This window comes from Syngnathoides biaculeatus, chromosome 10, assembly GCF_019802595.1.
Source record: "Syngnathoides biaculeatus isolate LvHL_M chromosome 10, ASM1980259v1, whole genome shotgun sequence".
NCBI lineage: Eukaryota > Metazoa > Chordata > Actinopteri > Syngnathiformes > Syngnathidae > Syngnathoides > Syngnathoides biaculeatus.
In genome coordinates this window covers 28,781,160-28,805,277 of record NC_084649.1, presented here as the reverse complement: position 1 = coordinate 28,805,277, position 24,118 = coordinate 28,781,160, and the positions used below count along the sequence as shown (strand labels likewise).

The window sequence follows — 24,118 nt, the reverse complement described above, 5'->3', positions numbered from 1 at the left end:
GGTCGCTCTGTGCTCCGCAGGTATCTGTCCGAGTTTCCTTGTGGCATGTTGTAGGTTTATGCTCCTGGACCTTTTGCCCCTCTATCCAAGGCTGTATCATCTCCAGCAGCGCCCCGAGCATCCAAAGCAGGGTCAGCAGAGGCCAGGTCGCTCTCAGTCGGTCCTGCCCTCTGCGGCTGAAGACCTTCTGGAGCTTCTTTGTCCTCCTCTGTGATCTGAAGTGGTCCAGGGCCATCCCTTTAAGGTCCATATCCACGCCACTTAGGTCTACGTCCACATCACTCACATGGGGGCCGTTACGTACACACGTTGCATTCACCTCTCGCGAGATATTCACAACAGAACTCTTTGATCTTCCTCTCGCTTTTTTGCCTGTGGTACTCTTTCTAGGTATGAAAACTGTTGCTTGCAGATACTTACTTTTGTCCTGAGTCTAGCCTCCAAGACTCTTTCCCATAACTTCATTGTGTGGCTCATCAACTTTCTTCTTCTATAGTTCCCACACCTCTGCACATCGCCTTTGTTCTTAAAAATGGGAATGAGCAAACATTTCCTTCATTCTTCAGGCATCTTCTTACCCATAAGTATTCTGTTGGATAAGTTGGTCAAAAACTCCACAGCCACCTTTCTAAATTGCTTCCATACTTCCACAGGTATGTCATCAGGACCAACTGCCTTTCCATTTTTCATTCATTTTTTCATTCTTTGAGCCACACAATGAGATGGGAAAGAGTAGTGGAGGCCAGACAGAGGACAGAAGTAAGTATCTGCGAGCAACAGTATGGTTTCATGCCTAGAAAGAGTACCACAGATGCATTATTTGCCTTGAGGATGCTAGTGGAAAAGTACAGAGAAGGTCAGAAGGAGCTACATTGTTTCTTTGTGGATATAGAGAAATCCTATGACAGAGTACCAAGAGAGGAACTGTGGTACTGCATGCGTACGTCTGGTGTGGCAGAGAAGTATGTTAAAATAGTACAGGACATGTATGATGGCAGCAGAACAATGGTGAGGTGTGCCTTAGGTGTGACAGAAGAATTTAAGGTGGAGGTGGGACTGCATCAGGGATAAGCTCTGAGCCCCTTCCTGTTTGCAGTGGTAATGGATAGACTGACAGATGAGGTTAGACTAGTATCCCCTTGGACCATGATGTTCGCAGATGATATTGTGATATGCAGTGAAAGCAGGGAACATGCAGAGGAACAATTAGAAAGATGGAGACATGCACTGGAAAGGAGAGGAATGAAGATTAGCCGAAGTAAAACAGAATATATGTGCGTGAATGAGAAAGGTGGAGGGGGAAGAGTGAGGCGACAGGGAGAAGTGATAGCGAGGGTGGAGGACTTCAAATATTTAGGGTCAACAATCCAGAGCAATGGTGAGTGTGGTAAGGAAGGGAAGAAACGGGTCCAAGCAGGTTGGAACAGCTGGCGGAAGGTGTCTGGTGTGTTATGTGACAGAAGAGTCTCTGCTCGGATGAAGGGCAAAGTTTACAAAACAGTGGTGAGGCCGCCCATGCTGTACGGATTAGAGACGGTGGCACTGAAGAAACAACACGAAGCAGGACTGGAGGTAGCAGAAATGAAGATGTTGAGGTTCTCGCTCGGAGTGAGCAGGTTGGATAGGATTAGAAATGAGCTCATTAGAGGGACAGCCAAAGTTGGATGTTTTGGAGACAAGATTCGAGAGAACAGACTTCGATGGTTTGGACATGTTCAGAGACGAGAGAGTGAGTATATTGGTGGAAGGGTGCTGAGGATGGAGCTGCCAGGCAAAAGAGCGAGAGGAAGACCAAAGAGAAGGTTTATGGATGTGGTGAGGGAAGACATGAGGGCAGTTGGGGTTAGAGAAGAAGATGCAGAAGATAGGCTAAAATGGAAAAAGATGACACACTGTGGCGACCCCTAACAGGATAAGCCAAAAGGAAAAGAAGAAGTAGTGCCTTTCTAACTTCCCCATTACTAATTATTGTGACTTCCTGCCCCTTCACACTTGGCTCTTCTACTCTTCCTTCTCTCTCATTTTGTTCATTCATCAACTTCTCAAAGTATTCTTTCCATCTATTTAGCACACTATTGGCATCAGTCAACATATTTCCATCTCTATCCTTTGTCACCCTTACTTGTTGCACATCCTACCCACCTTTATCCCTCTGTCTGGCCAACCTGTAGAGATCATTTTCTCCTTCTTTCTTGTCCAACCTGGTGCATATGTCGACATATGCCTCTTGGTTAGCCTTCACCACCTCTACCTACGTCACATCTCAATATGTTCCTTTTGACTCTCCTCGGTCCTCTCAGTGTCTTCCTCCTCCTTCCATTGAGAGCCTGTCTTATCTCTTTCCGAAAGGCCTCACAACGTTCTTTCTTTCTCAGCTTCCACCACATAGTTCTCTGCTCTATCTTTGTCTTCTTAATCTTCCTACCCACCACTAGAGTCATCCTACACACCACCATCCTATACTGTTGAGCTACATTCTCCCCTACTACTACCTTACAGTCAGCAACCTCCTTCAGATGACATCGTCTGCACAAAATATAATCCACCTGCGTGCTTCCACCGCCGCTCTTGTAGGTTACTCTATGTTCCTGCCTTTCTGGAAAAAGGTGTTTATTACTCCCATTTCCATGCTTGTTCAAAGTCCATCACCATCTCTCTCTCAAAGTTCCTTTCCTGGATGCCATACTTACCCATCACTTCTTCGTCGCCCCTTATTCATTACATTACAATCTGAACCAATCACAACTCTCTCTCTCAGTCTGGTATGCTCAGAACTACTTCATAAATTTCCTCCTAAAATTTCTCTTTCAATTCTAGGTCAAATCCTACCTGTGGGGCATAGCCGCTTGACAAATGATACATAAAACCCTCAATTTCAAAGTTCAGCCTCATCACTCGATCTGATACTCTTCATCTCCGAGACATTCTTTGCCTTCCTTCCTTTAAAATAACACCTGCTCTATTTCTCTTCCCATCTACTCCCTGCTAAAATATTTCAAACCCTGCTCCTAAACTTCTAGCCTTACTACCTTTCCACCTGCTCTCTTGGATGTACAATAAATAAGCCTTTCTCCTAATTATCATATCAACCATCTCCTGAGTTTTCCTGTCATAGTCCCAACATTAAAAGCCTCTATACTCAGTTATAGGCTCTGTGCATTCGTCTTCTTCTTCTGCCGACGAATCCGGTTTCCTCCTCTTCTTTGTCTTCGACCCACAGTAGGTCAATTTCCACTGACGCCCTGCAGGTTAATGGTGCTGGGTGCCATTGTTAACCCTGGCCATGACCGATCCGGCATAGTTTTTACGCCGGATGCTCTTCCTGACGCAACCTCTCTCCATTTACAGCACCTGGTATTTCCAGACGGTCTCCCATCCAAGTACTAACCAGGGCCAAACCGGCTTAGCTTCCGAGAACTGATGAGATCGGGCATTCTCAGGGTAGCATGGCCGTAAGTGTATTCTTGAAGAGTACTGGTCTAAAATCTGAAATAATTAAAACGGATTTAGGTGATGTTTTCCTTTATATTGTGGCTGTGCATGGTTTGTTGGGCTATTTTCAAGGCAAGACTCAAAGGAAGGCTCCCCCCTCCTTTTTTTTCTTCATTTCGTTTCGATGGCTGCTTGCTTGTAGCTAAACCCTAAGCAAAAAATTGATCAGGAAGCAGTAACGAGAATGGCCAAAAAAGATGCAAAGAAAAAGAGTGGACTGATGATTAACATGGAGACCGATATCTTTCTCCCAAGTAAATGCACACCTCTTCCAGAAACCCCTCAAAATTGTCCTAACCCAAAGAAGATAGACTGAAACTATATACATGAAAGAAGCTGCTGTTTCCAATGTCGACATATTAAAAGCCATTGATGGCTTGAACGACCGTTTCTCCTAGTTTGAAGAGATGATGATTAAGAATGTAAGGGAGATTATTACGATGAAGGAAAATTATAATAGCCTTGAGGTTCAATTTGAAGCAAGAGAGAACATTGTGAATAAATTTGCTGTCCATATTTTCAAACTTCAGGAGAAGCAAGAAGAGGGAGAAAGTTACAGCCGATGTTGGACTCTCCATTTGCTAAATTTACGTTAGCACGGCAAAAAGGATGTGAGGAAGGAGGTGTTGGAGATAATCGCTCAGATTATTCCACAGGAAAAGAGCAATCTTGGATTCATGGTGGAGTCTGTACATAGAAGGAGAGATGACAACACCACACGTCCCATGTCATCAATTTCAAGAAAATGTGAAATATTAGATGTTAGTTGGGTATGTTGTATAAACTCTTTAAATATAGTTCTCTAATTTTGTTTGAAATGAAAAATTTAAAAGGAAGACGCCACACTTTCTTCCAATTAGTATTTAAAAAAAAAATCGCACATCTTAAAATAACTTTCCATTTGGTATTATTTGATTAAGACTGTGGGGTTCAAATCCCGGCCCTGCCTGTGTGGAGTTTACTTGTTCTCCCCGTGCTTGATGTTTTAATTGGAGAATTGAATCTTGGTGTGATTGTGAGTGTGACTGTTTTCTGTCTCCATGTGCCGTGCGATTGGCTGCAAACCAGTTCAGGCTGCACCCTGGCTCCTGCACAATGACAGCTGGGATTGGCTCCAGCACTCCCAAGGCCCTAGTGAGGATGAGCAGCTCAGAAAATGGATGGATGGATGGATTCTGAAACTATTTTTCACATTTTTTTTTCTTTTAGTGCTATGTTCTGGAAAAAAATGTAAAAATATTTTTTTGGGAAGACAAAACATACAATTACATTTGGTAAGAAAAATATGATTATATTTTGAGTTGAAACACAAAAAAATTCGTGAAATTATGAACATGGAAATTTTGTTGGGTAAATTTCACATTCACAAATCCAAATTTGTAAAATCAACTTCAGTATTCAAATTGTTCCTAATTGAAGTCAATGAGAATTTAAAGTATCTTGAATTAATTAATAATCAGAAATGTACATTATTTATTGATAAACATTTAGAAATAATTGAAACTGAGTAACAAGATTTTTTTGGTCTTTGTAATTTTTATTTAAATTATTTTAATTTCATTTTTATTTATTTTCTCTTATGGAGTACCAAGAGAGGAACTGTGGTACTGCATGCTCAATTCTGGTGTGGCGGAGAAATATGTTAGAATAGCACAGGACATGCATGAGGGCAGCAGAACAGATGTGCAATGTGCCGTTGGTGTGTCAGATGAATATAAAATGGAGTGGGGCTGCATCAGGGTCCAATCATGTTTGCGCTAGTAATGGATAGGCTGACAGACGAGGTTATATTAGAATCCCCTTGGACCATGATGTTCACAGATGATATTGCAATCTAATGTGAAAGCAGGGAGCAGGTGGAGGAATAATTAGAAAGATGGAGGGATGCACTGGAAAGGAGAGGAATGAAGATTAGCCGAAGTAAAACAGAATATATGTGTGTGAGTGAGAGGGGCGGAGGAGGAAGAGTGAAGCTCCAGGGAGAAGAGATAGCGGGGGTGGATGACTTCAAATACTTGGGGTCAACTATACAGTGGTACAATGGTGAGGGTACTCAGGAAGTGAAGAAACAGGTACAGCTAGAATTCTGACCCTCAAAGACCTGTCCGCCTTTAAAAAGTCCACCTCCACTCCATGTATTATAATGAATCAGATGCACCTGTGTGAGGTCATTAGCTGCATAAAGACACCTGTCCACCCCATACAATCAGTAAGACTCAAACTTGTAACATGTCCAAGACCAAAGAGCTGTCAAAGGCAACATTGACAAAATTGTACAACTCCACCCGGCTGGAAAGGGCTACGGAGATATTGCCAAGCAGTTTGATGAAAAAAGGTCCATTGTTGGAATAATCATTAGAAAATGGAAGAAGCTAAACATGACAGTCAATCTCAATCGGACTGGAGTCCCATGCAAGATATCACCTCGTGGGGTCACAATGATCCTTAGTAAGGTGAGGAATCAGCCCAGGCCTAAACAACAGGATTTGGTCAATGACCTGTAAAGAGCTGGGACCACCGTCTCCAAAGTGACTGTTGGTAATAGACGAAGACGTCATGGTTTGAAATCATGCATGGCACGGAAGGTCCCCTTGCTTAAACCATCACAGGTCCAGGCCTGTTTTAAGTTTGCCAATGAATTTGGATGATACAGAGGAGTCATGGGAGAAAGTTTTGTGGTCATATAAGAGTTTGGAGGAAGACGAATGATGAGTTCCATCCCAAGAATACCATCCCTACTGTGAAGCATGAGGGTGGTTGCATCATGATTTGGGGGTGTTTTTCTGCACATGGGACTGGACGACTGCACTGTATTAAGGCTCCGTCACACCATGACGTTCTGATCAACGTTCTCTGAACATTTCAATTGTTCTATTTTTCAGCGTTCTCAAATGAGGATGACACATCTGGTGTGTGATTAACGTGTGTCTAACGCATGACTCACGTGTGTCTAACGCACAAGAAGTGTGTAACAGCGACCAAATAAGATACCTCTAAAAACCATTAGCGTGTGCTAACGTGTCACTGGCGCGCGACGAGCAATTTGTCAACGTTAGACGAGCGTGTTGAGCGTGTGACTAAACGGGTGAATAACGACAGAATAGCGTTTTGCTGGCATGTAATTTTTACAGTGGAACAGGAACGAAAATGTTGGAAATGTCATACTCACTTCGGTTGTTCTCGTGAGTCTGAACATCATCATGCCGCCTCGACGAAAAAAAGGTGGGTTGCTGCTTCAGCAACTACCACTGCAAATATGAATGCAAAGCATTGGTTTATATACCCATATGCAGTGACGTTCGGGAAACGCTGGAATGACGCTCAATGGAGGCCAAAGGACGTTCGTTTGACTTTCGTTACACGCTGTGTGTGCTAGGGGATTGTTCAGTGGTCGTTGACAGGTCGCCAGTGAGTTGTTCACTGCAAAGCAAACGATTAAGTAACAACCAAGTAACGCTAGAGTAACGACTGACTAAAGATAGCCAAACGCGTGCAACGCTCGGCGAACATTAGTAAAACGTTCCACGAACGTTGTTGAACGTTCTGCAGCGTTTAAAATTAAACGTTGATGGACACTGGTCTCGGTGAGAACTTTTGTGCATGTTCAAAACTTTTTTTTCCGGACCGGCGTTCTCCGCCGATTCCCAGCGATCATTAACATTCACTAGCGGTCAAACAACACTCTTCTGGCGCTATCCCGGCGACCATGGGTGACTACCAACGTTTCATCAAACGCTATAGAACGCTGACCAGAACGTCATGGTGTGACGGGGCCATTAGGGAGAGGATGACCGTGGCCATGCATTGTGAGATTTTGGGAAATAACTTCTTTCCGTTAGTCAGAACATTGAAGATGGGTCATGGCCGGGTCTTTCAACATGACAATGACCCGAAACACACAGCCAGGAAAACCAAGGAGTGGCTCCATAACAAGCATATCAAGGTTCTGGTGTGGCATAGCCAGTCTCTGGACCTAAATCCAATAGAAAATCTTTGGAGGGATCTGAAACTCCGTGTTTCTCAACGACAACCCAGAAACCTGGCAAATCTAGACAAGAGCTGTCAGGAAGAGTGGGCCAAAATCCATCCTGCAGTGTGTGTAAACCTGGTGAACAAGACCTCTATAATATCAAACAAAGTCTACTGTACCAAATATTAATATTGGTTTTCTCAGGTGTTCAAATACTTATTTGCAGCTGTATCACCCAAAGAATTTGTCAAGAAATCATACATTGTGATTTCTGCATTTTTCTTTTTAGATTATCTCTCTCACAGTGGACATGCACCTATGATGAAAATCTGAGACCCCTCCATGATTTCTAAGTGGGAGAACTTCCATTATAGCAGGGTGTTCAAATACTTATTTTCTTCACTGTACTTGGCCCCTTCATCGGCTCCAACTTCAACGACTCACTGTCCCAGTTCCCATAAGATCTTTACCCAAACGTAGCACTTCATTCACAGCATAATGGCGCCACAAAAGTGCAATTCCTCCTGTTTTTGATCATATCCAAAAGGTTGTTTTTTCACTGATCCATCAGCTTCCTCTTCCTCATTGTCACCAGACCATACGTCTACAATCCGCGTTCCACAAAGCGAACGTAGATTCCATTTTGATCAATCCTCTCATTTTGCATCATCCTCATCTGATTGGGTGATTTGGGGACAACTTTAAAATCAAGCACAGCACTTTGGAGGCATTGCAAACTAAAGATGTTATGCGCACACAGTCTCAGCATGTAATAGTGTAGAAAATGGCGCATAGGAAGGAGGAGGGAGGAGCAGAGAGAACTGCTCGGTGGGGCTTTGATGATGCGCAGTCAATCAGCCCCAAGAAGCAGATCTGACTTGTTTTTTTTTCTTCATTGGTCCACATGTCATGCTGGGGATATCGCATTGTATCAGTGCTCCTTTCATCAATGCACATCACGTAATATAGTACGTACTGTAAGCCGATCTGTTTTTTTTTAGGGGGCGTGGATAAAAAAAAAAAAAATGTGATGCACTGAAGCTCTAATAGGTGAAGTGTGAAGTAGAGAGGGATTACTGTAGTGGCTAATCTTCAATCCTCTCTAGTGCATGTCCAGACAATTAACGTAAGATCTTCTTTTCCTATCGGCTCGTTGCTGTGATTAGGGGTCACCACAGCGTGTCATCTTTTTCCATCTAAGCCCTTATCCTGCATCTTCCTCTCTAACCCCAACTGCCCTCATGTCTTTCCTCACAACATCCATTAACCTTCTCTTGCTCTTTTGCCTGGCAGCTCCATCCACAGCACCCTTCTACCAATATATTTATTCTCTCGCCTCTGGACATGTGCAAACCATCGAAGTCTGCTCTCCAGTCTAACCTCATCTGTCAGCCTATCCATTACCACAGCAAACAGGAAGGCCTCAGAGCTGATCCCTGTTGCAAACCCACCTCCACCTTAAATTCTTCTGTCACACCTCACCATTGTATTGCTGCCGTCATATTTGTCCTATACTATTCTAACATTTTTCTCCGCCACACCAGACTTAAGCATGCAGTACCACAGTTCCTCTCTTTATACTCTGTCAAAGGCTTTCTCTGGATCAACAAAGACAAAATGTAGCTCCTTCTGACTTTCTCTGTACTTTTCAACTAGCATCCTCAAGGCAAATAATGCATCTGTGGTACTCTTTCTAGGCCTGAAACCATACTGTTGCTCACAGATGCTTACTTCTGTCCTGAGTCTCGCCTCCACTACTCTTTCCCATAACTTCATTGTGTGGCTCATCCATTTATTCCTCTATAGTTACCACAGCTCTGAACATTGCCATTGTTCTTAAAAATGGGAACTAGCACACTTTTCCTCCATTCTTCAGGCATCTTCTCACTCGCTAAAATTCTGTTGAATAAATTGGTCAAAAACTCCACTGCCACCTCTCCAAATTACTTCCATACCTCCACAGGTATGTCATCTGGACCAACTGCCTTTCCATTTTTCATCCTTTGTAATGTAATCTAACTTCCCGCTTACTAATCAATGCTACTTCCTGGTCCTTCACACTTGCCTCTTCTACACTTTCTTCACTCTCATGTTCTTCATTCACCAACTTCTCAAAGTATTCTTTCCATCTATTTCGCACAGTACTGGCACCAGTCAACACATTTCCATCTCTATCCCTCATCACCCTTATTTGCTGCACATCCTACCCATCTCTGTCCCTCTGTCTGGCCAACCTGTAGAGATCATTTTCTCCTTCTTTTGTGTCCAAACTGGTATACATGCCGTCATATGCCTCCTGTTTAGCCTTCGCCACCTCTACCTTTGCCCATCGTCACATCTCAATGTATTCCTTTCACCTCTCCTCAGTCCTTTCAGTATCCCACTTTTTCTTTGCTAACTTCTTTCCTTGTTTGACTTCCAGTCTCCTTCTCCCCTTTCCTACCAGAAGACACACAAAGTACTCTCCTGCCTGTCTCTCTGATAACCTTGGCTGTAGTAGTCCAATCTTCTGGGAGCTCCTCCTGTCCTGTAATAATTGGCATGGTTGAATGTGACAACAAACAGAAAAAATTGGCAGAATTTTTTAGTTGAATCTTATTCAGACTCCAACAGGTTTTCTTCCAGAATGGTCCTGTATTTGGTTACATTCATCTTCCCATCAATTTTAACAATCTTCCCTGTCCCTGCTGAAGAAAAACAGGCCCAAACCATGAGGCTGGCACCACCATGTTTGACAGTGGGGATGGTGTGTTTAGGGTGATGAGCTATGTTGCTGTTATGCCAAACATATCATTTTGCATTGTTGCCGAAAAGTTCAATTTTGGTTTTATCTGACCAGAGCACGTTCTTCCACATGTTTGGTGTATCTCCCAGGTGGCTTGTGGCTAAATTTAAAATTAGACTTTTGATGGATATCTTTGAGAAATTGGTTTCTTCTTGCCACTCTTCCGTAAAGGCCAGTTTTGTGCAGTGTACGACTGATTGTTGTCCTATGGACAGACCCTCCCACCTCAGCTGTAGATCTCGGCAGTTCATCCAGAGTGATCATGGGCCTCTTGGCTGAATCTCTGATCAGTCTATTCCTTGGTCGAGGTGAAAGTTTAGAGGGACGGCCAGGTCTTGGTAGGTTTGCATTGGTATGATACTCCTTCCATTTCAATGTGATTGCTTGTACAGTGCTCCTTGAGATGTTTAAAGCTTGGGAAATCTTTTTGTATCCAAATCTGGCTTTAAAATCTCCACGACAGTATCTTGGACCTGTTCCTTGGTTCTTCATGATGCTCTCTGTACTTTAAACAGAACCCTGAGACTATCACAGACCAGGTGCATTTCTATGGAGACTTCATTACACACAGGTGGATTCTATTTATCATCATCAGTCAACATTGGATCATTTAGCGATCCACACTGAACGTCTGGCGTGAGTTTGCTGCACTGAAAGCAAAGGGGCTGAATAATATTCCACTCCAATTTATTTATTTGTTAAAAAAAGTATAAAATATCCGATAAATTTCATTCCACTTCACGATTGTGTCCCACTTGTCATTGATTCTTGACAAAAAATTAAAATTGTATATCTTTATATTTAAGCCTGAAATGTGGCAAAAGATTGAAAAGTTCAACGGTGCTGAATACTTTCACAAGGCACTATATTTTAATAAGGTTTCTTCTTTTCTTTAAGTCTTTTTTCCTTTTTTTACATTTTTGTCAAATATGAAAATGTGCAGTGAACAGTAGGGAAATGGTGCTAATATTTTAATCCACTGTTAGCACTCAACGATACCGTTGCACAAAAATACTATGATGCTCATCCCAAGGGGGTAATTTTCCTGTTCTGGAAGAAGGAATAAAAAAATGATAATTCAATAACAAGGTGGGATGGTGGCGCAGCTGTAAAGTGTTGGCCTCACAGTTCTGAGGTCCAGGGTTCGATCCCGGGCCCACCTGTGTGGAGTTTGCATATTCTCCCCGTGCCTGCGTGGGTTTTCTCTGGGCACTCTGGTTTCCTCCCACATCCCACAAACATGCAACATTAATTGGACACTCTAAGTTGCCCTTAGGTGTGATTGTGAGTGTCGCTGTTTGTCTCAATGTGGCCTGCGATTGGCTGGCAACCAGTTCAGGGTGTACCCCGCCTCTTGCCCGTTGACAGCTGGCTTAGGCTCCAGCTGTCCTGTGACCCTTGTGAGGATAAGTGGCTAAGAAAATGGATGGATGTAATTCAAAAACATTTTTTGCAGTTACTGATTCTTGGTCTGTTTGCATAAAAATAAAAACACAAGCCCAAATCCAAAATCCCAGGATGAATTGGTTATGCTGTTTGATGGAACCTAAATTTTGCCAAATTAATTTTTATTCAGGTTTATTCACACCATATCAATGCAAGTCCTACATACCAGTGGCCAGCTCGTGCTGTCTTATTGAAGGATGTGTTTTTATACTGCTAACAAGTATCAGCAGACTGTCATGTCTGTATTTTCTCACACTGTGTGATTGCTCTCAGATGTGCCCCCACCAACCACCCGCTTCACCTTCTCAACAATTTACTAAACTACCCCTCATGTCATCTCCTCAGTTGTGCCCCTGGTGGTCCAGGCTTCCTTTGCCTTTGTAAAGTCTTCGTATTATTCCTTACATTTCTATTGCAGTTTTTTTTAATTCCAAGTAAATATGCTTCAATTCAAATTTAAATATATATGAAAAAAAATATATGAAAGTTTCAAGACATAAATATCGGGCATTTACTCTACAGAAAGTTCTCAGTTTAAAATGGTCTCAATCTTAAGGTTAGGGTAACGTTTCGACTTTACGACGCCTGTGTTTTGTATGCCATTTTGTTCCCACCACCAATATGTTTCTGCTTTGCTTCTGCATATTGTGGCTTTTGGCAAACTTTAAACAAGACTTTTTTTTATCTATGAGAAATATCTGCGTTTGTGCGCTGGGAGCTTATTTGTCTTTTTCACCCACCTTTTTACACATTATGGCCAAAAGAAGAAAGCTGGGGGTTTGAGCAATGCTGCTCCAGTCGAAAAAAAAGCAATGACCATGGGCATAAATTAACATAATAAAATTTTAAAAAATTCGGAGAAAGGAGTAACACCGACAGATATGACAGACATAAAAACTTGGCCATCAGTCGGACGACTGTGGCGATTATTATTTAAGACAAAGCCCGTATTTTAGCGCATGCATTACTCTTCATGGCTAGTTTGACATGCAGCTAATATTCAAATGGAATAAGTTGAAAGAAGCAGTCCAAGAGTAGCTAAAGTGAAAATACGCAACTGGAAGGTCTGGAAGTGCTAAGCTTGTGTGCGTGTGTGTGAGTGGGCGAAAAGCGAGAGCGAGAGAGTGTGTGTGTGTGAGAGAGAGAGAGAGAGAGAGAGAGAGAGGGAGAGAGAGAGGGAGAGAGAGAGAGAGAGAGAGAGAGAGAAAGGGAGGGAGGTAGAGAGAGAGAGAGAGAGACAGAGAGCAAAAGCAAGCGAAGCAGTATCTGAAATCAGCCAAACAGTTACTGACAGAGCAGTACCCTTTTTGTCTTGTTCCCTCTCATAGCAATCAAGCCAAATCAAAGCAAATGCTTTTGTTGTGATTCAACTAGTTGGGCAAATCAAAGGACGGCTTTGTGAATGCATAGAGTGTATATACACTCATACACACAAAAGCAGTGGGAGACTAAATATTAATACTTACTTTGGATTCATAGATTGGAATAACAACTTTACTATTAGAGGTCAAAGTGAGCAAAATCCAGTACTGCAAAGAAAATTGGAGATTGAAATGAGAAAATGTTTTTTAATTTTTTTTTCTGCTACTATGAGAAGCTGTTGTTAATTCCATTCACCATGGAACCATCTCTCAATTACCAATCATCATTCAGATTACAACAATTCATTTTAACATCACTTCAGTGTTTACAGAACCATCCACTTAAACGAGGCTTTGCTCAAATATTCATCTGAGATTTCGATGTCATTAAAGAAAATGTCAGAATCCAAAACAATTTCATAAATTCAAACAAACCTGCCTGACTCGATCCTTACATTTATCAAAGTAGAGGAAGTCAAAGGACAAAATGTGTCAGGGGTATGGCCATGCCACTGCCCTGCCCTTGTGTATACCTTGTGTGTTGTATTGTCAGTTGCCAATTCATTACATAAGACTTCATTAGTCTGCGTGAGTGTTTGAGCCTCTTGTTCCTGTGCCACCATAACTAAGTCAAGTCTTGTTTTTTGCCGAGTAGTTATCCAACCTTGTTTTCATGTTTTTGGACCTTGCCTTTTGCCACGTGTTTTTGTGCCTTTGCCTTTTTGGATTGGTTACCTCTGTATGAACTCTGACTGGAATAAAACCACCCTCAACATTGTGTCACTGCCTCGGAATTCTGCGTTTGGGTCCAAACCCTTGCCGCTTGCTCATGACAAAACGAACTGGACAAAACAGGACTCCGTGTGAAAACGCGGCATCGCTGGTCACTCCGCTGGTATACCTCCCAATGCACTCAGCATGCCAACCAAGCGTCCCCTCTCCGAAAGGGCTCTGTGTTTTTGTCCTCTCCTTCCTGGTCACCTGCGCCACCCAGGTTATGATTATCCTCCACGCCCGACCCATTCAAATGTTTTATTAGACTCAGATTTTTCTGATATTGAGGAGGACCTTGAATTATATGACCACCTGCTCGATTCTGACTCAGGTATAGATTTTGATTTTTCTCTCCTCCCTCCTTTTTAGTGCAAGTCAATTTGTGTCACCACTAACCATCTCTAGCCCTCATGTGCCGAAGACGAAGTCTCTTCCTCCGGCCTTTTTTGGGGCACCCATTTGGCAACTTACCCAGGACCCCTGCATGATGGCCAGCAGAGGCGCCAAAGAAGAACTTAGCTTTATGACACCAGCTTCAATCGGCCCAAGAACCGCCAAACAAAATTCCCCAGTGAGTCAACTCATTCTATATCACCCATGTTTTCCAGTTCACCTTCCCGAGTCCCTGTGCACTCTGCCCCTCTCATATCCACTTCTACCAAGCCTCAATGGTTCCTGCTTTGCCATTGGGACTCTCCTCATGGATGTCCGCCTGAGTGTCCCCATTAGGAACCTGGTGCTTAACGTAGTAGCCAACCTCCTGAACTACTTAGCCAAGCTTCTTGTTTTCGGTGGCCTGGACGGCCACCAGACAGACTGGGGTGGGGGGTAGTGCCTTTTACCCTGTGTTTTTGTGCCTTTGCCTTTTTTTAAAAAACATGTTTACCTTTGTATGGCCTCCTCTTGGAATAAAACCACTCTCAACATCATGTCACCTTCTCAGTGTCCTGCATTTGGGTCAAACCCGCTGTCGCTTGCTCGTGACAATAATGCTGGTTTCATTGCGACCTGACTGTATGATATTGGCTCTGCAAGAGACTTCATCTGCAATGGTTCAGGATGTAATGCAACACTTTCCAACAAAGAGCACCTGAGACAACAGCGGCAGATCCAGAGCCAATGCTAATCAGTGGAAATGGTCTAACGATATAAACAACAAAATTCATACTGTAATCTAGCCTTTTTAGATTAGAGCATTTATTGTGAGACCAGAAATACTGGTGCTGAAGTGTTCTAATAACTGGGAGAAACTCCTATGCAGAGGAAAAATTATGTTAATTATAGCTCATTGTAGGACAAACTTGGGCTTTGGAGCCAGAGGGTCAAGATTCAAGTCCCAGTACTTACAATTGTTTAAATGGCCACTAGTCATTGAAGGGATACTCATAGGCTTCTTGACTGAAAGTCCCCTTGAGCAAGGGCACTAGGCTTTTAGATATGCCTCCCTACTTGGGTTGGTTTAGAGAGTTTGAGAATCGATCAGAACTAGGACTAACATTCTTGTTGTCCTGGAATCGTAAAAAAAAAAAATAAAAAAAAGGTTCCCACTTTCAATGCGTACACTTTCAATGCCTACAGCCAGTCAGTTGACTAGCACAACCCTGATGAAAAAAAAAGTGCGCAAAACCGACAAAGGAGAGTTGAAAATCAAAGAAGAATCCACGCAAAGAGGTGGTTGGACGCAATCACAGCGGTGAACAAAGTATGTTTTAAATATCTTAAAACAAATGACTAGTCGGTTCAGTTGGATCAAGATTATATAGAATATATTATATTGAAATCTGATACACTCCCTTAATTTACATTGCACGTACCGGTAACGTCGGTAAAGTCAAATGAGTGAGTGAAACACTAACACGTCTATATGCCAAAATTGAGGTCAGCTGACTGGTCACATAGTGGGTTTTTAGTATTTGTTTTAGTCTTCAAAGCGACATAAGAGCGAATGACTGAAAAAAATCTTAACACAACAATACCACCATGGGTCAATCTACCAACTTTACATCACAATGAATTGGGACAAAATTCACAAAAACAATGTCTCACAGTATCATAAACACTAACTTTGTGTCCCATCAGTGTTTAGCCAAAGGAATATTTTACAGAGCATTTGTTTCAATTCAAGATTCTTTTCCCTGCAATTTTACAGATGTGTCAAGCTATATTGACTACCAAAATAGTGAGTTACAGTGTGTACCCTTTAAAAAAAAAACTCCATGCTTAAAACAGAAAGTCAAGTTAAAACCTGCACATACAAAACATTTGATGTGATAAAACAGTACTCTTAATATCAGCCTCATGTTCATTCAGGGAAAAGGCATGGGGTATTTTCCCAACTTTGAAAGAGCAGAAAGGAGAGGATACCGAGGAGGAATTTACCGCTAGCAATGGCTAGTAGGTGCATTCGCTTTCTTAGCAAGAGTTTAGGGCAGATTCGCTTCATCCTTTGTCATCCACTTCTCGCAGTAATGGTAAGTGACATCTTGTATTTTTTTATTTTGATGTATTTTTTTTTTATATGAAGTACCAACACCCATCCATTTCTGAGCTGCTTGTTCTCACGAGGGTCAGGGGAATGCTGTAGCCAATCCTAGGGGTCATCTTAAATTTGACTTTAATGGGGAAATCAGACTTAAATCGAAATTCGAGTTAATTTGCTCCAGTGGGAACGGATATCTGTCGTAGACCGAGGACTCCCTGTAGTGATCTTTTTTTTTTACGTGGCAGTTTTGTTGGTGTGTCAGAAGAAAATCACAATTGTTTTTTTCTTGATTTAAAATAAATACAGGTGGATAAAACAAATGATGAGAAGTTATCTAAGAGGTATTACAAAGCCTCCAACGCAAGACTGCGTTCAACAGGTTATGGGTCCAGGAATGCCAGTCAAGAGCAAGGTAATAGAAGAAGAGAACTATTAGTCAAGAGAATGTGAAATTAAAACAAAACGAAGCAGGAATGCCTCAGCAGATTATGATCAACCGAAGAGAAGATGAGTATGATCTGTTAGAGACAAAATTCCTTAACTGTTTACATATTCTGAAGTTAAAGGACACCATCCTACGAGTAGCAGTGGATGCAGAAGCATTACCTGCAGACCCACAGGCTGTTACGCTCAGTTGGTGAATGGACTCAACGATAAAAGCTCATCTCTGATAAGACACGAAGCTTCAGAAATTGGAAGGAAAGCACTCAAAATATTGAGAGAGCATTATTCTAGAATTCTGAACCTTTACACATCATTGACCATCTTTCAAATGATAGAAAATGAAACTGTCACAGATTACATTATAAGGATTGAGAATATACAAGGCTCATTCGATAAATAAGGTGAATTTTTTGGTATAAGGACTTCTATTTCAGATAGAAGCTTACTTGTTTTTTTATTTTAACTCAATCAACATAGTCTCCCAGCACTGTCACACACGTTTCACGTATCTGTGCAGAGGGATCCATAATCCCTCAGCGTTAAAATCTTTGGAGTTAGATCTCACCCAGTCGCTCACAACACTTTTGAATTCATTGTCACTTTCAAAATTCATGCCTCTTGTGAACACTTTCAAGGGACCAAAAAGGCTAAAGTCTGAAGGGACAAGTCTAGCCTGTAAAGGGGATGAGGGAGCGGTTCCCAGCGCAACTCGTTAATGGTCTCCACCGTTTGGGTTGCTGTGGGACGCCTTGGGTTGTCATGATGCAAGATCAATCCTTCTGACTGATGACTTCAGCGTTTCTTCTTTATGTCATTCTTGACCTGGCTCTGCAGTTCACATTAGTTGACACAGTTCACAGTATTTCCTTTCTCAATGAATGAATTAGTGATTGGGCCTTGCATATCCCTAAAAACGGAGAACATCACCTACTTCTTCACTGGAGAGCCTGAGTGCTTCCACTACATATACTGCCGTTTGGACTCAGGCTCATTGGACCAAACCCGTGTCTCGTCATTTGTTGACCACCTACTTCAGAAACTCATCACGATCTTTCTAATAGCGGGAGAGACACTGCTGGGACAACTCGACCCTCCACTGTTTGTGCGGCGCACTAAGAATCTTTGGCACCCACCGGGAGCTGACCTGCGAGTAGCCAAGTTCATCATAGACATTTTTGTGTGCTGTCCCAACAGATAAGCTCAAAGTCCTTGCATTGTCATCCACTGCCACTTCTGTCGGCCTCCCAGGCCTGTCTTCATCCTCAATGCTGCTCCATCCTTCTATGAACAATTTAGCCTACTTGTAGACATTATTTCGTCTGAAACACGTGGCACCGTACGCAGTTGACATTCTACTATGAATTTCAACTGGTTTACACCCTTCAGAAACCAAAAACTTGATAACTGATCGGTGTTCAACCCTGGTCCATGCTTCTTGGTCGGCCATCTTTTTTAATTTAATTTGTGTCCAACAGAGAGCAGGGTTACCCTGAACATCCCTACTGTTCATTTTTTTATGTTTCTGTTCTGGCTTTGTTGGTATGTGTAAAGGTGTAGGAATAATTGTGAATATAATTATAATAAATCTGCTTGCAATAAAGGAATGCTTTGCTCTGCTCTAGATAACGAGGCAGTCGCCTAGCAGGAGATAGCAAGAACAAAAACATCTAATCATCAGAACTGTTAGAACCAGGGGAACCTGGTGCCTGTTAAAGAAATGATGACCACACATGAACTCAGCAATCTTCCACACACATGCACACACACATGCACAAACAAGTACACTTTTTCCCATCTATTTTTTGCTCGCCGTCTCCTTTTTGTAGCATCCATGTAAATAAGTGGCGTCTTGAAACTAAATAAATAGACGTGCCGAGGAGAGGATAACCAGAGAGTGCAGTTGTACAAGACAATTCTTCTCCTCTCTCCTCGTGAGCTGTCAAACTTGAACTGGTGTCTTTGCTGCCTTTTTGTTCAGTTTAATGAATGTCTAATTTGGTCCTTCGAGCCGGATCTTAAGATACCTGCGGTTTCCAGGGGCTGAATCGATGTCCAGGCAAAGACCAGGGCCATAGTACTTGAAACCCTTTCCGGGACTGGGCCTCGACTTTGTGTCTGGAGGCTGAGGTTTAACAAGAAGCCGAAGGAAGTATAGACATCTCTGGTGAGTAGGAAACGCACACATTCATGAGGAATGAATGAATGCGCGTCTGGGTGACTGCGGCAGAACAAAACCTCGAGAATACTAGTCCCTATTGAGTAGACAAATTAGTCTCTAAAACTGAGAAAAGGGCAACGTGTGTCCTGTATGTACTTGAACTACGTGAAACATGTGCATGTGTAAAAGTGTGAGTGGAGGTTCGCTCCCTCATTTGAACAGGAAATTGAGTGACAACTGTTTGAGGATGCAGAGGTAAGAAGTCTCTGCCACTTGTGGTAGAAGCTTGAGAATTACCACAAACAGAAAGTAATTGTCACCCTGTTCAGGGGGAAGTCAGTATAGTCACCTGAGGTGAACCACTGACTCTAACAAGGGAAAAACAAATGGCAAAATAGTTGATACAGGACATCTGAAAAAAAATGTGTAAGGACCAGAAGTTTGTAGAAAGCCAATGTCCTACTAAAATAAAACATCTAAATTTGTGGATAACACAATAGGGCTTTGCTGGCCACCTCAACACACACACACACACACCACACACACACACACACCACACACACACACACACACACACACACACACACACACATATATATATATATATATATATATATATATATATATATATATATATATATATATAGTTAACCTGCAGGATAAAATGAGAGAAACACACACACACACAAAAAAAATTGGATAACTCCATACAAAAACTTGTCCAAAAGATTGTGGTGTTTGCACGGATCCACAGATAATACCTGTGCTATTAATTAATAATGAATGCAAAAAAAAGTTGGGGGATTCTGTGTATCCATTTACTTGTTTTGAAAAACAAAAAACATTGTTTTCTAATGGCATGTCACTAGGAAATTTCACATGCATCAAATTGATAGAAGTGGAAACAAACTAGGAAATTTATCAGGATTGATGTGTAAAACCATTTTTGTGCCATTGTCATGGTGTTGCAGCGGTAACAGTCTTTTTGATTTTTTTACACTGGTTGCCTTTCCTGATGCAACCTTTCTGCATTTATTCGGAGAGTGACCTGGAGGCTATCCCAGCTAACATTGGGCAGAGGCAGACTACACCCCAGGCTGTTTGGCGGCCAGTCTCAGTGCAGATGTCGACACCATCACTGAGCGGGATTCGATCCCATGCTGCCTGCACTCAACACGGCCCTCTGAGGGGAAATGCGAACATGGCCATAGGGGTGACTTGGTTGACATGACTTCAAAATGGCTAAATAATATGATAGCATGTTGGGCTGCAACATTGACAGCCGTAATAATATTTTTGTTCATATGCTACTTTTGGACACCTGTAAAGCTGACAAAAACACATAACAACAGAACCAATAACTATATTCAGTCAATAATGCCTACCACTCATAAGATAAATAGGCCCCTCATTTCAAATAACATCGATAAACAACTATGCGGCAGTCACTGAGGAATGATGGGAGGACTCCATGTGTGCCTCCCAATGAATCAGTTAAGCACTATTTTAATTCCTTGGCCGAGTCTAATTGCTGGGGATTCCATCTATGGGCTTATGCTAAAGGAAACCCCAATTTTCTTCTCACCATTTGCCAATCTGATGTTACCTTAAACCCGAATGTACGTATACTATTGAGCGAGTTGAAGTATTTTAACCAAAAAAAGCGTGAGGAAGGTTTTTTTTTTTTTTTTTTTTACAAATAGGAAACAATTGGTTGTTAATGTAGAATGCAGCTTAGAGGGTAAACTATAGTTGCATCACGTGCATGGTCCCGAGGCAACTACTACATGTCATTCTAGCAGAAATCCCAACACAGTGAACCCTGGAGGTAATGACTAAAACTGGAACAACTTCACTCAAGGCATTCCAGAACCGCATAGCGGTCGACATGCTGAGAAGGGTGGCGTCTGCTCATTGTTCGGTGACCGGTGTTGTTTATTCCAAATATCACAGCACCTGATGGGTCACTCACAAGGGCCATTAAAGGCCTCCGCACCCTGAACCACAAGATGAAGGAGCACTCTGGTGTGAACACATCAGGCTGATTTGAGTGGTGGGGGAAAAAAAAGTTTGGCAAATCTGAAAGCTTGGTGTTCTCTGTCCTACTTTCTATAGCTGTGTTTGCAGTTATTCTTACATTGTGAGGATGTTGTATTCTCTGCATAAGGGCATCAACCGACTTATAACCACTGCTATTACCCCGACAAATTCAAAATTGGCAGAAATATATCCACTATTGGCACAACAGGGTAATGACAGTGATATTTTTGACCAAGATGATGACTTTATGACTTCTCTTCCAGACCTGTTCTCTGATCCAGAATTTTACAAATAATTAATGCTATATTTTCCTTTGAGTGTAACTGTGTTTGTTTTCATAAATATGATTCTATACAATAAAGCCGACAGGGTTACCTATTAGATGATGTGAGGATTGGAGCAAATGTAGGATAAACAGGTGGATAACTGCTTCTGCCTGGAATGAAGAAATGCTTTGCTCTGCTCCAATTCAGTAACTACTTCTGTCTGCAATGAAGAAATGCTTTGCTCTGCTCCAATTGAGTTACTGTTCCTGCCTGGAATCAAGAATGCTGGGCTTCTACCTACAATGAAGAAGTGCTTTGCTCTGCTACAATTCAGTCACTGTTTCTGCCTGCAAGGAAGAAATGCTTTTCTGTGCTCCAATTCAGTTAGTGTTCCTGCCTGTAAAGAAGAATGCTTTGCTCTGCCTGCAATGAAGAATGGTTTGCTCTGCTCTAGAAAACGTGGTAGCAAATGTTGGATAAACGGGGGGCAAATTGTGACTATAATTATCATACATCTTCTTCTAATAAAGAAATGCTTTTCTCTGCTCAAGATAATGTGGCAGCCTCCTAGCAGGAGATAGTAAGAACAAAAACATCTAATCATCAGAACTGTTAGAACCAGAAGCACCTGCTGCCAGTTAAAGAAATGATGACCACACATGTACTCAGCAATCTTCCACACACATGCACACACACATGAACAAACAAGTAAACTTTGTTTCCACTTGTTTTGCTTGCTGTCTCCTTTTTGTAACATTCATGTAAATAAGGGGTGTCTTAAAACTAAATAAATGGAGGTGCTGGGGAGAGGATAATCAGAGTGTGCAGTGGTGAATTGTATGAGACAGTTCCTCTCCTCTCTCCTCGCGAGACTTTAATTGGTGTCTTTGCTTCCTTCTTTCCAGTTTAATGAATGTCTAATTGTTAAACCTGACACCCACACATAAACAAATTTGATCTTATTAATACCTGTATAATGGTGACACATCCAAAGTTAAAATTATGTGTTGTTTGAAGAAAAAATAAAATGCTACCTTGAGTACAGTGTTCAAAATGTCCACATAGTTGCTTTCAGTTTGATAGAGCTCTTTGGAAACTTGCCACCGGGCTGATTGCTTGGGCAGGACAGCATTCTTTGATGTCTTTGAACTCTCTGGAAGAGGGTAAACTGTTAATGGGGGGAAGGAATATAACCATTATGAAGGCATTGTGAAAACCTACATAAGCAGAACGACGATATTTTTTGGTAGTAGGCAAAGCATATTTATATAGCGCCTTTCATAAACAAGGTACCTAAATGTGCTTCATATGATTAAAACCATAAGTTTTAAAAATCCAAAAAGAAAAAGCTGAGGAACATTTAAAACAAATCGAAAAAAAAATATGATTAAAAGATTGCCCACTGCAGGAAATACTTAAAAGGGGAAATGCGTGAAAAAGGAAAATTATTTTTTAAGATGGACTTAAAAACATTCACACTTGGGGCAGATGTTACTTCTATTGGCAATGTATTCCATTTGTGTGCGGGCAGTAGAGCCTATATTCTACTTCACTTTTTGGGTTGGAGTCTGCTCCAATATTTGACCAGAGTCTGTCCATTTCAGAACCTTCTGGGTTTATATTCCGTTCACATTTCTTTAATGTATTCAGGACCTAAACAATTTTGTGATTTAAAGACCAGTAGCAGAAAATTTAAATCTATTCTAAAGCCGACTGGAAACCAGTGTAAAGACTTTAGAAATTGAGTTAGATGCTCTGACCTCTTTGTTGTTGTGAGAACCTGAGCTGCAGCATTCTGTAGCTGCCGCAATTTAACGGTCTTTTGGGGGAGGCTAGTCAGACCATTACAATCGAGTCTACTTAAGTTAAAAGGATGGATGAGCTTCTCCTGGTCTACTTGACAAATGCAAGGTGTAATTGAAGAAAGTGTTGGCTCATTCAGTTATTCATCTCATTTGACACATCACCCCAATTAAATTGTAGACATATGGTGACCCTGCTGTGTTTGCTGCATAGTTGTGAAAGTCAAAATTAAAGGTCTGAAGAGTTTGACCTAAGGGTAGCATATATAGGTTAAACAAGAGGGGCTGAAGAACAGACCTTTGAGGTCATTCCCATTCAATGAGATTGAACACTTGCAATGGTTCCAAAATTCCTTTCCTCCAGGAAGGACGTGAACTGCATAAGGACTGTTCTATTTAGTCCTTACCCACAGTTCCAGCCTGCTCAGCAGTATATGATGATTGAAATGAAATGATGACCACACATGTACTCAGCAATCTTCCACACACATGAACAAACAAGTACACTTCGTTTCCAACTATGTTTTGCTTGCCGTCTCCTTTTTGTAATATCCATGTAAATAAGGGGGTTTTGAAACTAAATAAACAGAGGTGCTGAGGAGAGGATAATCAGAGAGTGCAGTGGCGAATTGTATGAGACAGTTACTCTCCTCTCTCCTCGTGAGCTGTCAAACTTGAACTGGGGTCTTTGCTTCCTTTTCGTCTAGTTTAATGAATGTCTAATTGGTAAACCTGACAAAAGGAAATCAGAGCGAGGGCGTGATCGTCTTTTTCTTGTCTGAAAATAAATATCGATGGATAAAACTAATTACAAAAAGTTCTCTAAGAATTAGTTCAAAGCCTCCACTGCAAGAGACTGCGTTCATCAATTTCCTAAGACCAAAGTTTAAACTTTAATTCTAAATGCTGGATCGATGAGTAAGAGTACAAAGCTGTAAGGTTTCATTCATTCAATCAATCACCTTCCTTTTCCTTTGTCTTCACTAGGGTCGAGGGCATGCTGGAGCCTATCTCAGCTATCTTCATGTGAGAGATGGGGTACACCCTGAATGAGTTGCCAGCCAATGGTAGAAGTTGGGAGTATTCTATATTAATTTA

The 24,118-nt window shown here is 41.8% G+C and overlaps 1 protein-coding gene and 1 pseudogene across 6 annotated transcripts in view; one reads left to right on the top strand and one right to left on the bottom strand.

Annotated features, from left to right (window-relative positions):
- Window positions 1-22,194, top strand: part of LOC133506969 (uncharacterized) — a 73,219-nt gene extending 51,025 nt beyond the window's left edge. For 5 of the 6 annotated variants that reach the window (XM_061831413.1, XM_061831414.1, XM_061831411.1 and 2 more), the window contains one exon: window positions 14,198-15,485. In XM_061831413.1, the coding sequence (XP_061687397.1) occupies window positions 14,198-14,660 (463 nt within the window). In that variant the 3' untranslated portion in view covers window positions 14,661-15,485. Of the gene's footprint in view, window positions 1-14,197; window positions 15,486-18,791; window positions 18,919-21,425 lie in introns of those variants that run through there. The other variant, XR_009796678.1, reaches the window with a different exon arrangement.
- On the bottom strand, window positions 3,340-3,458 carry LOC133508185 (5S ribosomal RNA; annotated as a pseudogene).
- Window positions 22,195-24,118: the final 1,924 nt, after the last annotated feature.